We start from the raw sequence: 16,010 nt of genomic DNA, 5'->3' as shown, positions 1-16,010 counted from the left end.
GATACAAACTTGTCAACGAAAAATAAGGGAATCGTATTCTTATTGCATGCTTACCTATTTTGAGTGGATTCGACTTCATTAATAATTTATTCCATTACAAAATTTTTCTTGATTATTAATTTAGGTAATATTGAAAATTTTTGTTAAGGCCAAAATATTCATAGTGGCAACGTCTCAATTATAATTGAGACGTGGCTTATGTATTCAGAGCTGCCTCTCTTGTTGTACATACTCTCGACAAGCTTTTAACTTTTAATGAGTTGCCATTACAAACACCATATACAAAAATAATATCTACATATTCTTTGTCAGAAAACTACATGTTAATCAAAAAATCTAAACTTTTGAATTGGTAAACAAAATTTATTTCTTCGCCCACTGTATATTTTTAAATTAAATATGTCGCATACAAAAATTTTAAATTCCATTAACTAGGAAACAAACAACATTTGGGAAAACGTTTTTTACGTTTTATAAAAAATATATCTGTCTCTATATGTCCCTTGATTTTTCGCCTCGAGTTTTGAATCACCCTGTTTAATTTTAGAGAGATGTGAGATGTGAAGTTTGCTATATTTAAAATCAATAATATATAAGAACATATATGTAAGTACCTACATACATATTATAGAATCGAAAAGACATAAAGTTGCATAATTCAAAATAATTGAGCTATGATAAAACAGATAAATTTCTTATTTTCGTTAATTTATTTATGTTCGCTGTTTTATCAGGCAATAATTCAACAAATATTTACTTTTCAAACCAACGCGAGTGGAACTTTCAGAAACAAAATCAAATTATGTGAGAATTCTCCGTTATATGATTTAGACTTAACTACTTCATATTTCAAGGTTTCATCTGGAAGATTGATTAATATAACTTTCAGTTCTTATATCAAGTTAGAATTAGAAAATATCATTTATATATACCTAACCATTTAGTATTGAACTAATAAAACAGACATCTCTATTAGCAGACTATTCTACATTCATGCAAAAAGCAAAACTTTATTGAACTATATTTAGTGGAAAAAGAAGTTCTTTATTGCACTAGTGCAATAAAGTTTTAATTGTACTCATCTGTCATTCTACTTCAACGTGCTGTCATCATGACATAAACGTTCAAACCCACTACATATTTATCAGATATGCTGTGAGATTGGCAATACGTTTTAAACAGTTACATATTTTATATTATTTTGTATTAATGTTAGCAGCCAGAGATAAACAAACAATGCCTTCCCGAGAATAACTCCCTAATCAAAACTGATCCGATTTGTAACCGTCAGAAGTTGCGCTTTTCATTTTCCTACACCTAGTGCCGCACCTCAATAAATCATTTTTTGATTTTTGCATGAACGTAGAAAAAATGTTGTATGCAACTCGTGCAAAAATTCTTTATTGCACTCGACGTGTTGCCACGTCGAGTGCAATAAACATTCACTTTTTGCACTTGTTGCATAAATAACTATTAAAAATGATCCATATTTTGAGTATGACACACAAACTGAAAATGAGAAATGCATCTCGGAAACGTGAATAATCTTTTAGGCAGTTGTTCTTTCATGTGCCAATTGCACCCTTGAATATACAAGAGAGCAACTGACAAGCTCCTGTTAGCTTCTAACTTCTTGTCAGTGAGTTTTTCTGATATTCTCCTTGAAATTTTTTTTTCAGGATTCTACTCGATTTTTTTAAGCAAAATCTCGATCGGATCTGGTGTCACGAAAATATTGGGTAACTATTTTCTTTCTTCTTATTCTTGGATTTTCTATGATTTTTATGGTGTTATAATTAACTTGAAATTTGCACGAAACTTGAGATTATTTTTTTTTATATGTAAACTCAGAATCTCAACAGTGTCGGTTTTGTGGTCACGGATATACTGGAGTCATTTTTTTCGAAAATTCTTGAAGATTTACACGTGGCTTTAAATTGTGATTTCACATGCATTATTCCATTTTGATAGAATCTGTGGTTTCGAAATTATCAGAAAAATAAAATTTCAAACGATCCCTCGGCTCAAACATCGAAAAATAGAGATATAGTGACAAAATGATAGAGCGATCTGTTTGCTCAAATATTATGGACTTTTGAAAAAGCTGAACGTCATCCTCTGAATCATTTTTATGTGGGAATGATATTTTGCGGATTCGTTTCCCGAGAATCTTGATCTTTTTGTTGAATCATCAACTTCAAGCATTCTCTTCCTTGAGGACCTTGAAAAAAAAAACCCATATTATACGTTCACCACATTCATACAAGATAATGCAATAACTATGAAAAAATTTGAATAAAATCTAGGATCTTTTCAATATCATAATATTATGCTCGAGTAAAATAAAGGTGGGCGTTGACTAGCGGATCTGTCAGAACAGAAATTGTACTTGCAAAATTGAGAGCAAACTTACATAGAACCATAGAAGAATAATATTTATCGTTGGAAATAAAAATGAATGAGTAGACTTAGAAGATGTAATGCTATTAGAAAAAAAATATGTTTCAATATTTGACAGTCGGAATAGCTACTCGTATGAATTCGCTAGTCCGACCACCTTCCACTTCGAAGGAGTTGAGAGAAAGTAGGTATTTCTTGACCCAAATGATCGGCTTCTTACAGACGACGTCCACTGTCACAACCCATAACATAATTGTACAAAAAAGTCGTGATGTCAGAGTAGTGACCATTGAAAGTGAATTTTGTTCTGGTCGCTTTTCTTGTTTACATGTGCGAGTAATTGCTGAGATAATGGAAACTAACATATTTGCTATCGTTGTTTTGTTCATTTTGAGTGGTGAGTTGCCGAATTGTCCATTATAGGACGCATTATCTCTTCTTCTGTTTCATGGGTCTTTTTTAGCTATTAAAAAAATTCTGGTAATACTCCATCGGTGGAGTTATTGATAATAGGTACAAATAAATAAATGGTCTACTCCATGGAGTAGACCATTTATTTATTTGTACCTATTATTAAAAAAATGATTGAATTCAGGAAAGCCGGAAGCTTTTGAGCCCTATTTAATTCATGCGCTAATTACACATATACATATACATATATAGATACCTACATAACTCTCCTGTGGTTCCTCACTTCACGTCAGTGTTTACCCAATTTTTTTTTTAATTTCATTATTAGCTTTTGAGTGCGCCTTTGGGAACCACGGCACTATATGTGAATAGATATATGTGGTCTTCAAGGGTGTAATTGACGCATTAATCACCAGCCTCGAAAACTCCTGACTCAACGTTAGTGTTTTTCCAATTTTTTTATATTCTCTTGAATTTTTTATGGTTCGGAGGAAACTAAAAACACGAAATTTTGCATGAAGATTGTACCTATTCTATAAACGCACTTAAAATTTCAACTCGGTCGGATCTGTTGTTACCGAAATATTATTTTCTTTTTCAATATTCTTTGACTTTTTATGATTTTGGGTATCGCTATTCACTTGTAACTTTGCATGAAGTTTAAAATGGCATACCTACGCGTAAAATCTCAAAACACTAGAATCTGTAATCGCCGAATTATTTAATATTTAGTATTTATTAATTTTTTTGCAATAATGTTCTTGATTTTTCCATGGTCCTGACAATTGGATCATCTTGACATTATGCAAAGAGGCTCAAAATTGTTATGTCACCGAAAATCTCAACTCCATCAGCTTTAATTATTGAGTATTTTTTTCGATATTCTCCAAATTGTCATTCTACGTCCAAATGCATTTTCATCTAGATCGAACCTGTAGATTTGAAATTAACAGGAACATGAAATTTCGAACAGCCATATTTACGGAACCCTTAGTCGGATTTTGTCCATTAACGAATCTAACCGTGAATCCGACATGAGTCGGAACATACCCTGAAAATTTCAAGTTTCTTAGCCCTTCTGTTAGAAAGTTAACGTGTTGTTCTGTGCTGTGCTTTTCCACATGCAAAAATGTTGAAGTCACTAGAAAAAGTCAAATTATTGACGTAGCCCAGCCCAGTACACTTTGTTTTCACTTTTTTTCACTGAAATGTTTCTGAAATGTTCAAATTTCAAGTACCATTTAGAATAACAACAATATTTCACTGAAAAAAATTATAAAAGTGTTGAATGGTACCAACATCACACAAAAAACCGAGAGGGACAAATATTCAATATTTTCATTGAATCTCAATAATGGTAGGACGACGGTAATTAGGATTTTCCATAGCAGGTAGTGTAGGTATCTACCTTTCGATCTACATTCTCCTCAAATTTGACGTGGCCTTTCCTTGAATTTAGAATGCGTAATTCAATCAATCAATCTTTATTAATCCCTTAAGACATAGTATAAGTATAGGACATGTGACATAAGAATATCTAGGTACAATAAAAGAAAAAAGTGTATTAGGTTTCATAGAATTGAAATAATTCAAACAATATAAGCAAAAAAATAATAATTGATGAACAACAAACTCAATGAGCCAGAAAAAAATTCCTCCTTTAACATTAACCTGATCTTCTTCTTAAATGTTTTATCATTTAACAATTTCAATCTGATCGGCAAATGATTGAACAACTGAATACTAGCAAACACATTTTCTGAGAAAAGTTTTTGACACCGTATACCTATAACGGATTAACGATTTTTTGGATGCACCAAGTGCGCCATATATGAACCACGGGAATAGTTATTTCTCTAATTCTGTGGTTATTCCGTTCATTCTTCCACATCTTGTAGAACAAAATCGTGCGAGAATATATCAGAAACGCACAGTTTTCATGGTTATATTTTATTATTCTATGTTGGTTCTCTGAACTTTCCGCCACGGCTTTATCTGTCAATTCATCAATTTGCCTTAAAGAAATCAGTTCTGCCAACCAACATTTTTCAATACAAAAATCACTAAATTATATTTATGGAAATATTTCATTAATTTCAATGAAAATGCAATGAATTAGAGAAAATAATGTATAATACTCGTACAGAAGGCTCATTCTACCACTCGTTCATTCCAAAACTCGCCACTTCGTGGCTCGTTTTTGAATTTTGAACTCGTGGAAGAATATCAATGCCTTCTGCACTTGTGTTATAAATGACTTTTATAATACAAGTGCAGAAGGCATTGATATTCTTCCATGAGTTCAAAATTCAAAAACGAGCCACGAAGTGGCGAGTTTTGGAATGAACGAGTGGTAGAATGAGCCTTCTGTACGAGTATTATACATTATTTTCTCTATTCATTGCATTTTTATTGGAATTAATGAAATATTTCCATAAATATCATTTAGTGATTTTTGCATTGAAAAATGTTGGTTGGCAGAACTGATTATTTTAAGGCAAATTGATGAATTGACAGATAAAGCCGTGGCGGAAAGTTCGGAGTACCAACATATAATAATGAAATATAACCATGAAAACTGTGCGTTTCTGATATATTCTCGCACGATTTTGTTCTACAAGATGTGGAAGAATGAACGGAATAACCACAGAATTAGAGAAAAAATTATTCAGAAGCCGAGAATATTTTTCGGCGAAGCTTGTTCAGATTTTTTTACGGTTATTGCAGAGTTAACGCTGTGCTTTTCTTATGGTCTTGAATTTTTTCAATGATAGATCTCTGAATTATTTTGAGTAGATAGAAGATCTCGAAAAGGGTTGGAGTTTTTGACATTTAGGAGATACTGTTCTTCTAGGCTATGATATTCTATGCATAGTCACTGTTTATTGCCCACCCAATAGCGAAAGATTAGAACGGTGTCTCTTCACCGGAAAATTGTCCAGTGATCGATGGCTTCAAATCCGCGATATCTTGATTACGGATAGAAGCAATAACCACAGCGCTATTATAATGTTAATTGTTTTGTGTTTTAAATATGTATAGGACATACCTAATTTGTCTTTATATAGGTATACTTTCAAATATTGCCAACAGTGAATGTCGCTATTTTATAAAAATCCAGGGTGGGGCAAGCATGCTAGACGGGAAATTGAAAAACAGAATCGTATCTACAATTGTTTCAATCGAACTAATGCCATTGGATACTCCATTCAATTATGATAACTTGAATGATATATTTTGCTTTCGACTCTGTTTGTATGTTTATGAAGATGTTATGATCATTTCTGGGATAAAAAATATTTGGACTCTTTCTGCTAGTAAAAAGCATTTCAGACCATCCCAAACGTTGGTTTGGTATCCGTCTGTATGTTTGTTTGCCCACACATTCTTTCAACAACCTCCTCCTCCAAAATTCTTATTATCTGATGTTAGAGACATCGAAATCGGAAGGTTCCAATGTTTTCAGCAGAGACTTTTCATACACTTAAAATGTGCTAACCTAACACTAGATAGTTCTCATTCATTCAGCTAGCTAGACATCAAATAGTCAAATAAAAGTCGAAAGAACGTCAAATAATATAATATATAATTTGAGACCTATCATAGCATATCTGCCTTATAGAATTTAAATATTCTTAAACTTGAGTTTGTTAATGGGCAAAATCCAACTAGGATTTTCCTTAAAATATTAATTCGAAATATTGTGTTTTTATTAATTTCTATACTGAATATTTGATCGAGATAAGAATGCGATTAAATGTAAAATTACAATTTCAAACTTTTCGTAGAATTTCATGGTGACACTGACGCGTAACTAGAACCAATTCGATATGAATTAAAAATTTCAAGTTTCCTGATTTCCTTCTATATAAAGAAAAATTACTTCAAGATTGAAATTTTGTGTGTAATGTATAGAAAAGAACAATTTCAAGCTTCATGCCTTTTTTAATATCGTCAGAACCATAAAAAATTCAAGTAGTATAATCCCGAAGATGTTTGGTCTAGTTGGCGATCGTTCATTCATGCGCCAGTTTGGCCATTGGATACCACATTTTTCTTTATACAGTTCTGCGGCTTCCAAGGGTGCAACTGAAGTATAAATGGCGAGCGCTCAAAAGCTTCTGACTTCACGTCAACAATGCTTATCTATGTTTTTTGATATTGTTTTTTCATTCTGTATCAACTTCGCTTTGATTGATCTGTATCTAAGGGGGCCGGAGGGCACACTAATGGGGTCTACTAAGAGCACAAAAAAAATTCATGCCTAAGCTATGATAAAATTCCACAATAAATCAATCTATTTAGGGTAAAAATGAAAACTTCATTTTTCAATGAAATGTTAAATTCCATAAAACTCATTTTCCCAACACGGTTTAGGAATAGGGGTCAAGCATTTATCGTTTCATATCAATTCAATAAATATGAACTTGACGGAATACTTCATTTTTCAATAGAGACTGTAATAAAAATGAGAATTTGTTTATATAAAAATATAAGTGTGAAATTCTGGGGGACTTGTATAGTTAGTTATAACTGAAGTTTGTGAATGTGAATGAAAAGTTATAATATATTTCATTGGTTTGTATTTCGAAGAGTCGAATCAGAGAATCGCACTTTTCTATAGATATTAAAATGGATTTGAGTCGAGATTAAATATCATATTCCAATAAAAATGGAATGTCATTGTAATTACTTTTGTAAGCATTTATTTTACTAGAACTTATTATGAGTTCAGTTTATTCATGAAGATATATATGTCATCTTTCATTCATTCCATTGGTATCTAATGATTCACTGGAATCGAAATCGATATAATTAAATTTTAAAAGAAATGTGGAAATTCTTAGGTCTCGCTGGGTATAAAATTTTTCCACTTATAGGAATTTCTTGTGAAAATGTTTTACCTGAAACTACATTACGATTCAAACTGTTTGATATAGGTGTACAACTTTGCTTCCGCCTTTTTGCAATAGCTGGCTGTAGTGGTAAGTGGTAGTCGAAATAAATAGATCGTAGATGTCATACAATAAGCTTGGGTACATATTTGTAAACATAACACCATCGAAATATTAATCGATTGGTGTCTGCATCATAAAGTTATTCTCGATTAAACATATCAGCTTACGAGCCAAATTCATTTGCGGGAGGTTTGAATTAATTTTCTACTTTAATATGAAGAAATCTGAGGCTGAGGCTCTTCGAATGCTGTCAATTACATTTGGAAACAAGGCATAATTAGATGATATTTTTTGTCTCAAACGAAGCATGATTTGAAGAAAACATAAGAGACCGTAAAGCAGGCGCGGATCCAGGACCCACTTTTGGGGGGGAACTTTCAGATTCTCAAAAAACTGAAAATGCTTCCGCCATTTTGGGACGTCATTTTTTTGCCGTTCATTAATATGGGTTTTCACAAAATGTATTGAAGGTAAAATTTTTTCTGATCTTGTAATTATTTGAGCCTTAGTATGTCAAATTCTAGGAGGGCCGGCAAAATTTAAGAGGTGCCCGGGCCATTTGGGGGGGGAACGTTCCCCCAGTTCCCCCCCCCCCCCTGGATCCGCGCCTGCCGTAAAGTTGTAATTTTTAGATGTTTAATCTAATAGGTATTCAGCTTTTTCCAACGTTTTTCAATGGATGGTTGTATCGATAAGTGGAAGTTGAAATAAATAGATCGTAGATGTCATACAATAAGCTTAGGTATTTGTAAACACAACGCCATAATAATATTAGTCGATTTGTGTCTGCATCATAAAGTTATTCTCTATTAAACATGTCAGCTTACGAGCCAAATTTTCGTCATTTGCGGGAGGTTTTAATTTTCTGCTTTAATATGAGAAAATCTGCGGCTGAGGCTCATCGAATGTTCTCAAATACCTATGGCGAGGCCGCTATTAGTGAAGAACGTGCCGAGAGTGGTTTCAACGCTTCAGGAACGGTGATTTTGACGTTCTGAAGACGAAAAATGGGTTTATTACGATAATCCCCAGCGCAGGAAATCATGAGGAAATCCCTGGCATGCTCAGTATTTGGTGGGACCAGCTCAGTGTAGTGTATTATGAGTTGTTAAAACCGACTGAAATAATCACAGACAATCGTTATCGAACGCAAAATTAATGCGTTTGAGCCGAGCATTGAAAGACAAACGGCCGCAATACAACGAGAGAGAAGATGAAGTGATTTTACAGCATGACAATGCTCTGCCCGATGTTGCGAAAATGATCAAGAGGTACTTGGAAACGCTGAATTGGGAAGTCCTATCCCACCCGCCGTATTCTCCAGACGTTGCTCCCTCGGACTATCACTTGTTTCGATCAATGGCACACGGCCAGGCTGACCAGCACTTCCGATCTTATGAAGAAGTGAAAAATTGGATCGCTTCAAAAGAAGACCAGTTTTTTCAATGCGGGATTCGTACGCAGCCTGAAAGATGAGAGAAAGTAGTGGCCAGCGATGGACAATACTTTGAATCATAAATGAATAACCAGTTTTTCACAATAAAGCCTCGAATTTCGGAAAAAAAAACGGCGGTAGCAAAGTTGTACGCCTATGTAAAAAGCTAAAATCATTTCAATTTTGAATTTTAGTAGTAATGTTGGTTGAGTAATTGATTTGCATAATGGAAATGTGTCGAAGTTACTTCGCTGGATACGTTTAATTTTTTTATGAATCCTCATCGATTCAACTTAATGTCAATACTTCTCAAGATATATTTCCATTCAGATAATGCATTTTTTCAGTGTTAAGATTGATTCATTCATTTAACTCCATTCATTCCATGCCATAATTTTATCAAAAAGTGCCAAATTCTCTTCAAAATATAAACTTTTAAAATAGCGAAGACAGACAGCACTAAGGCTCACATCAATTAGTAACTGAAACCGATTAAGATTTCAATTGCCGATTGAGTAAGGAACTACGTAATTTATGATATACAGAATTTCTCAACAGCTTGATATGTTACATCCATGTAAACCTTGACTTTTTTTTTAGGAGTATCTTGCTTTATCATCCCTGATGAAATTCCGTCATTACTTTCGGTGATCTACTCAAATATACCGATCATCAAAAAAGGTAGGTCAACTTGAGGAAGTGTATAATTAGAACGGTTAATCATTGACATTTATGTTAGGATAAAGATTTGCTTAAATTGAGCAAATAATAATATTGGCACCACTTTGGATATTTAAAGAGTTTTTATTTATCATCATTTTTATGTATTCAGTGACAAAAGAAATGATTAAATCTCCAAGAAAAGTTATCGATATGTAATTCGATGAAAAAATTAATACTTTTGTGCGAATCCCATAACTCAATAGATACACTTTGTGCATTGACAGTACCTGAGTCAGTGGAAGATGATTTAATGTGGACATCTAATGCCAAAAATATGCGATTTGATTTGAATCTGGTGATCAGGGTGACCATTGCAAAACATTGAATGTTGTATCTTGGAGGAAGTCTTTTGCTTCTTATTTCCTGATGTTACTTTGGCAGACTTCTGAATAGCTCTATTATCACTGAATAATTGATTAATTGTTAATGAATACAATTAGGTACCTATATTCGTTTTTATTCGATTTTTTTTGTGATGATAACGGTTAACGTTGATTTTGACTTCACATTTCTTTCAATAAGTCCCGAGCCTAACCAGTAAAAATACATTATTTCTTAAAAATTTCTCACTTTCAAGAGTGGTGCATGTACCTAAACGTTGCTCTAACTTTCTAAAATATTTTCTGAAGATAGATTTCTGAATAGGCTTTAACCTTGGCCATTACTTCTTCATTAGATCCAAATTTCTTTCTTTGGAATATTCTTTTGAAGTTTGGATAAAGCCAGTAATCAATAGGGACCAGATCTGGAGAATAAGCTGGGTTTTCAAGCAAGTTCAATCTCGGCGATCACCTGTTCATCAGAGTCAAATAACTTTTCTTTGAGCAACTTTTAATTGTTGTTCTCGATGGAGCAGAGTCTGAATAACACTAATCAAGACATTGCATGGCTTGCACAGTATTTTTTCCGATCAAAAACAGTGTTTTATCAATACACGAAATTCATGTTTATCAATTTTTCAAAGATTATTGAATATCTCAATCCAGACTTAACTCTAGCTTGATATTAACGAGAAAAATTTGATATGGCACTAAAAGTGCCATCTGTCCCTTATGCCGTTAGGAACTGATTGCTGAACTGAAAAATTGAAAAAAAAAAAAGAATTAGATCGTAGATAGTATTTTTGGTGTTGAAAATTCAAAATTAGTGAAATATTTGTTCAATTTGAATAATTCTTCAATTCAAGAGCAAGTTAAAATTGAGTTTAATAAGGAAAAATAATCAGTTGTGTTATTTAATGAATTTTTTTCACACAGGAACCGACTCTAGGGTTGGTTGGGGCTTCCGACTAGGAGACAGAGCAGATTTTCAATTCTTGGTGGAGCTGGGGCCTCAAAAATACACCCAACCGTTAGCAAATGAACCCGACAAGGTTGTCAGTAACAAAAGGAATACACTCAATGACTTAGCCTCTCAGCTCTGGGCTCAAAGGCAAGAAGATAAGAGAAAGGAGCTGGAGAAAGGAAAAAAAGAGGCAAGTAAACTTTTTCAACTATTTTATTTACTATAAAATGTTATGCCATCATCGTCAATAATTTCAATGTACGCTACAAGATTACAAGAATAAAATTAAATATTTGTTCATTACCTTTTCCAGGCAACCAAAACTGGTGATGCCGGGTCTTGGCTCCAAAACTGGAGTTCAGAAGTACAGAATAGGGATCCTTTGGCTTCGGGACTTCCTCAAGTTCCAAATCTGAAAGCCGCCAAACCGGGTCTTGCCATCGGAGAAATAGATGCAAAATCCGTCATTCCTCCAGATGATGAGCTAAATAATAACAGGAGACAATACTCCAGAAACCTTCCTGAAGCTTCCAACATGCCAACGACCAGTGAAAAGAACCCAGTTACTACTACAACGATAGTAGAAAAATCAGAGAATGACGTGAAATGATTCTCTTCAAAGTGATGCAAGAAATTTTATTCTTGCTCAAATGTTATTTGCTCAGTGTTTGGTCCTAGTGGTTTTGTGAATATGTATATTGGATTATATTATTTATTTTCTGTAAGATATTAGTTCTTCAACATGAACTTCCCTTTCCAGTTCTATTGTTCTATAATACTCCAGTCTGAAAAAAAGGAATAATTTTTCAACTTTAAATGCTGGCAATTGAATTATTAAAGAAGCTGCATACTTCCTACGAATTGAAAGTACTGGTACAGGTTGTTCCTAAATTGGAGGTACAAAGGAAAAGGAGAGATTTCTTCGATAATTAAAACCTATTAACATGGACCCGCAGACGTTTTGTTGTCGAGATACAGGGTGTTTCTTGTAGTCCTTTTTTTGTGATGATTAACGAATCTTTATAAATCTTCGCTACAGATTGACTAAATAAGTACCAACACTTGTAATTTATTCATTCTAACTGGATCTTTATCAGTTTGAAGAAGTTTTCCGAAGAATTTTACTTACTCATAATAAGATTGTGACATATAATGGATATTCCTTCTGGGGGGGATACGGTTATATATCCCCCTTTCCCCCCTTTGGGTACGCCACTGATCTTTATAATGATTTGGATCTTCTTGAGGCAAGGCCGTAGCCAGGGGGGGTTCGATGGGGTCCGGATCCCGAAAATTTAAATACTCTCAACTTTTCCAAATACATGAAATGGTAGAAACTGTCACTTGTCAATATTGAAATTCTATTCGGTGCATGTAAGATGCATAGAATACCTGGTGTGTCTACTTATACCTGTAAAATTTTCAGACAAAACGGGAGATTTTTCGGATTTATACCTACTTGATTTCGAGGGATCGCGGGCTTTTCAGATGGCGCATACATCGTTTACATTTGACATTTCTCTCAATTCTCGACTCTTGTGAACCAAGGGCGTAGATCTTTTTTTTTCTTGGGGAGGGATAATCGAAAAAAAAATTTTTGATGACAACTTTTATTCATATCTGTAATGTTAGAAAAAGAAGTTTGATAATGAAGTTTGAACCAAATTACTCGAAATAATTTTTGTTGTTACTAATTCGGTTGTTCTTATCTTGTTCTCAAATAAGAATTACGAACGAAAATGAGAAATTACTTGGATAATTTTGAGAAAAAAAAGTTTCATGAATATGAGCCCACAAAGGCTTTGCTTTCCATATACAGGTTGTTTCTAGTGTGTCTTACAGTTTATCAAATACTTATTAATCTTCGCTACAGATTAGGTAAATAAATACCAAAACTTATAATTAATGCATTGATTAGAGCTTACTAGCAGGATCTTAAAAATAATTTGGATTTTCCTGAGGATTACTAGAGATTTTTCTCGAAATCGATAGCAGATACGACAAAACTATAACAAACCAAAAAGTGTAGTACTGGACCAGAGATTTTTTTCTACATTTTTCTAAACTAACAGCCATTCACCAAAATATATATATATATATATATATATATATATATATATATATATATATATATATATATATATATATATATATTCTTTTGAGAAAGAGCAAATACAAAATATTAATTTCAAACAATCAAGCATATGTGTCGATGAATCTCAGTATTAGCAGAGGAAATGTAACGGGGCATCATACATTTCAACGTATGATACAAGAGAACAGATAAAAACCTCAGCAAAAACTCTGTCTCCCCGTATCGGTGTAGTGACTGGTTTGTGTAAACGTTTACAGAATAAGCTGACATAATTTATATTGAAGGACTTCCTCTTCAACCAAAACAAAATTTCCTTCATCCTCTCTTTTCGGTTGACGACTCTATAATTTCCAATTGGATCCTAAAACAAAAAGAAAAGAAGCAGAAAGGAGTACTAAATATTAGTTTTCATTATATCGATTTGAAGTTAACTACCCATTCTAAAAAAGAATCTGAAACTGAATGGATAGCTTGGAAACCATCATGAAATTTATAAATCGGACAATCATTCACCAAGTGGTCAATGGTCTCTTCTACACCACACTCACATAGTGGGCTATCAATAGAACACCATTTGAAGAGGGTACTATTACAACGACCATGACCAGTTCTAAGTCTATTCAAAATACACCAAATTTTCCTAGGAAGATTGAAACCTAGAACTTTCTCTGAGGGATCAACAATAAGACTTTTGTTGAAAACGTTAGAAGAAGTCCATCCCGAACGCCAAATTTCCTTGTCGCTTTCATTGAATTCAAGGAAGGTGTTAGTCCATAAAGGTTTGCGTGATTTCAATCTAGCAGTTCTAGAATCTGGGAAATAGGATAAAATAGGAAATGAGTTCGGATAGAAATGAAATTTATCCCAAGATTTCTTGACTGCAACCTGTCTACGAATATGAGGTGGAACTATATGTGATAGCACCGGTAACCAAACTAAAGGAGTAGATCTAATAGTCCCACTAATAATTCTCATAGAAACATTAAGCTGTGCATCAATTTTATGAACATGAGCACTATTAAACCAAACAGAACAACAGTATTCAGCAGCAGAAAAAACCAAGGCCAAAGCTGCTGTACGAAGAGTGTTGGCATCAGCACCCCATGAAGATCCTGCTAATTTTTGGAGGATATTATTCCTCGACTTTAATTTCAAACGCAAATTTTCTAAGTGAACCTTGAAATTCAAAGAAGAATCAAGTTTAACTCCAAGATATTTGGGGGCAAAATTATGATTCAAGACGGAATTATTGAAAGTTACTCTCAATTTTCTGTGTTTTTGATGATTATTTAAATGGAAACAGGAGACTTCTGTTTTATTTGGATTAGGGCATAAGCGCCACTCAAGAAAATATAGATTTGGAGGAAGGAAGCAGGCATCCTTCCAGAAAATATATCACCCTGTAGATTTGCATTCAAAATTAGCATATCACATAGTGAAAACTTTAAACTGGAATATCTATGGCCAATTCATATTAAATATCTTGTGAAGGGAAGGTTATACGAGAAAATAACTTGAACTTCAACACATGTATCTCAAAACAAAATATTTGGGGACTCATGTTATAGGACTTTTTTTCTTGAAATAATCCGGAAATCTGTCATTTTCATTTGTATCCCCAATTTAGGAGCACCGTGTAATTACCCCCAGTATCCCCCTATTTCTACGCTCTTGTCGTGAACTTTGAGTATAGAACAATAATATTTTATATTCTATGGTCTGTCATTATATTCCATTCATTTGAGTAAAAATTCGATATGAACTGAATTGTAATTTATTGTGAATGTTTGCAGTGTCTAAAATCAGTACTTCCTTTTTAAACGGCACCAGGCAGATGCGGGAATTCGAAAATTTTCAAAGAGCTCCACCTTACAGCACTCTGGTGAAGCATACCACCAAAGCAACAGGTGGGTCTCTCAAAAAGTCTGAAACAAAATCGAATCAGTAAACACACCAGGTATTCTATGCATCTTAGGTGCATGTACTTATAGGTAACTACTTCAATTTTTGACTAAGAACTTCGTTTGAAGTTTCTATTTATAGTTCTTAGTTCTAGGAACGTTCATTGATTTGTTAGCGTTCAATTTTCAGTTCTTTGATTTGTTCTTAGTTCTTAGGAATATGTAATGCATAAATCTACCTAACAATATCTTCTTTTAAAAGTTACAAATATGCGCCAAGTCTCATCAAGAGTCTTTTTGGTGAGTATTGTACTTTAATTCATTTTTAGTTCTGAAGTAAACCATCGTCCATTTTCTTTGATACCGTATGAAAATGAAAATGAATGAATGAAAAAATGAAATTTCATTAATTTTAGGAGCTTATCAATTAGATGGCATAAAAGCTATATAATGGGGAAGATCTCATTAAAAGGAGACCATAGAGTATCTAAAGAATTCATTGCACATAAATGTAGAGCCAACTATATGTACTTATATGTTTCCTTTCAGTAGGATCTGCAGGAAAACTGAATAATTTACAAGTCTTCTTCTCACTGTGATTAGAACTAGGGGTGAAACACAACTAAGCTTTCATCTTTAATAAAATATGAAAGCAATAAAGATTACAAAATATTATTTATTAATATTTCTCCTTAAGTTCATCTGTATTCCTATTTTATTCTTCGGAAAACAAATGAAACTTTTTGCTACATGTTTTTGCACAAACATGTTTGGTAGCAAAATTTATAAATAAATAAAAATAA

At 33.3% G+C, this 16,010-nt stretch overlaps 1 protein-coding gene across 1 annotated transcript; it reads left to right on the top strand.

Annotated features, from left to right (window-relative positions):
- The first annotated feature begins 2,614 nt into the window (after nucleotides 1–2,614).
- LOC123675870 lies at nucleotides 2,615–11,936 on the top strand. The gene is made up of 4 exons (XM_045611410.1): nucleotides 2,615–2,797; nucleotides 9,805–9,885; nucleotides 11,184–11,401; nucleotides 11,525–11,936. The coding sequence occupies exons 1-4, from the start codon at nucleotides 2,752–2,754 to the stop codon at nucleotides 11,819–11,821; spliced, it is 642 nt and encodes a 213-aa protein (XP_045467366.1). The 5' UTR covers nucleotides 2,615–2,751; the 3' UTR covers nucleotides 11,822–11,936.
- The last annotated feature ends 4,074 nt before the right edge of the window (nucleotides 11,937–16,010 follow it).

Source organism: Harmonia axyridis, chromosome 3 (assembly GCF_914767665.1).
Source record: "Harmonia axyridis chromosome 3, icHarAxyr1.1, whole genome shotgun sequence".
In the NCBI taxonomy this organism is placed as follows: domain Eukaryota; kingdom Metazoa; phylum Arthropoda; class Insecta; order Coleoptera; family Coccinellidae; genus Harmonia; species Harmonia axyridis.
This window is presented reverse-complemented; position numbering and strand designations above follow the sequence as displayed.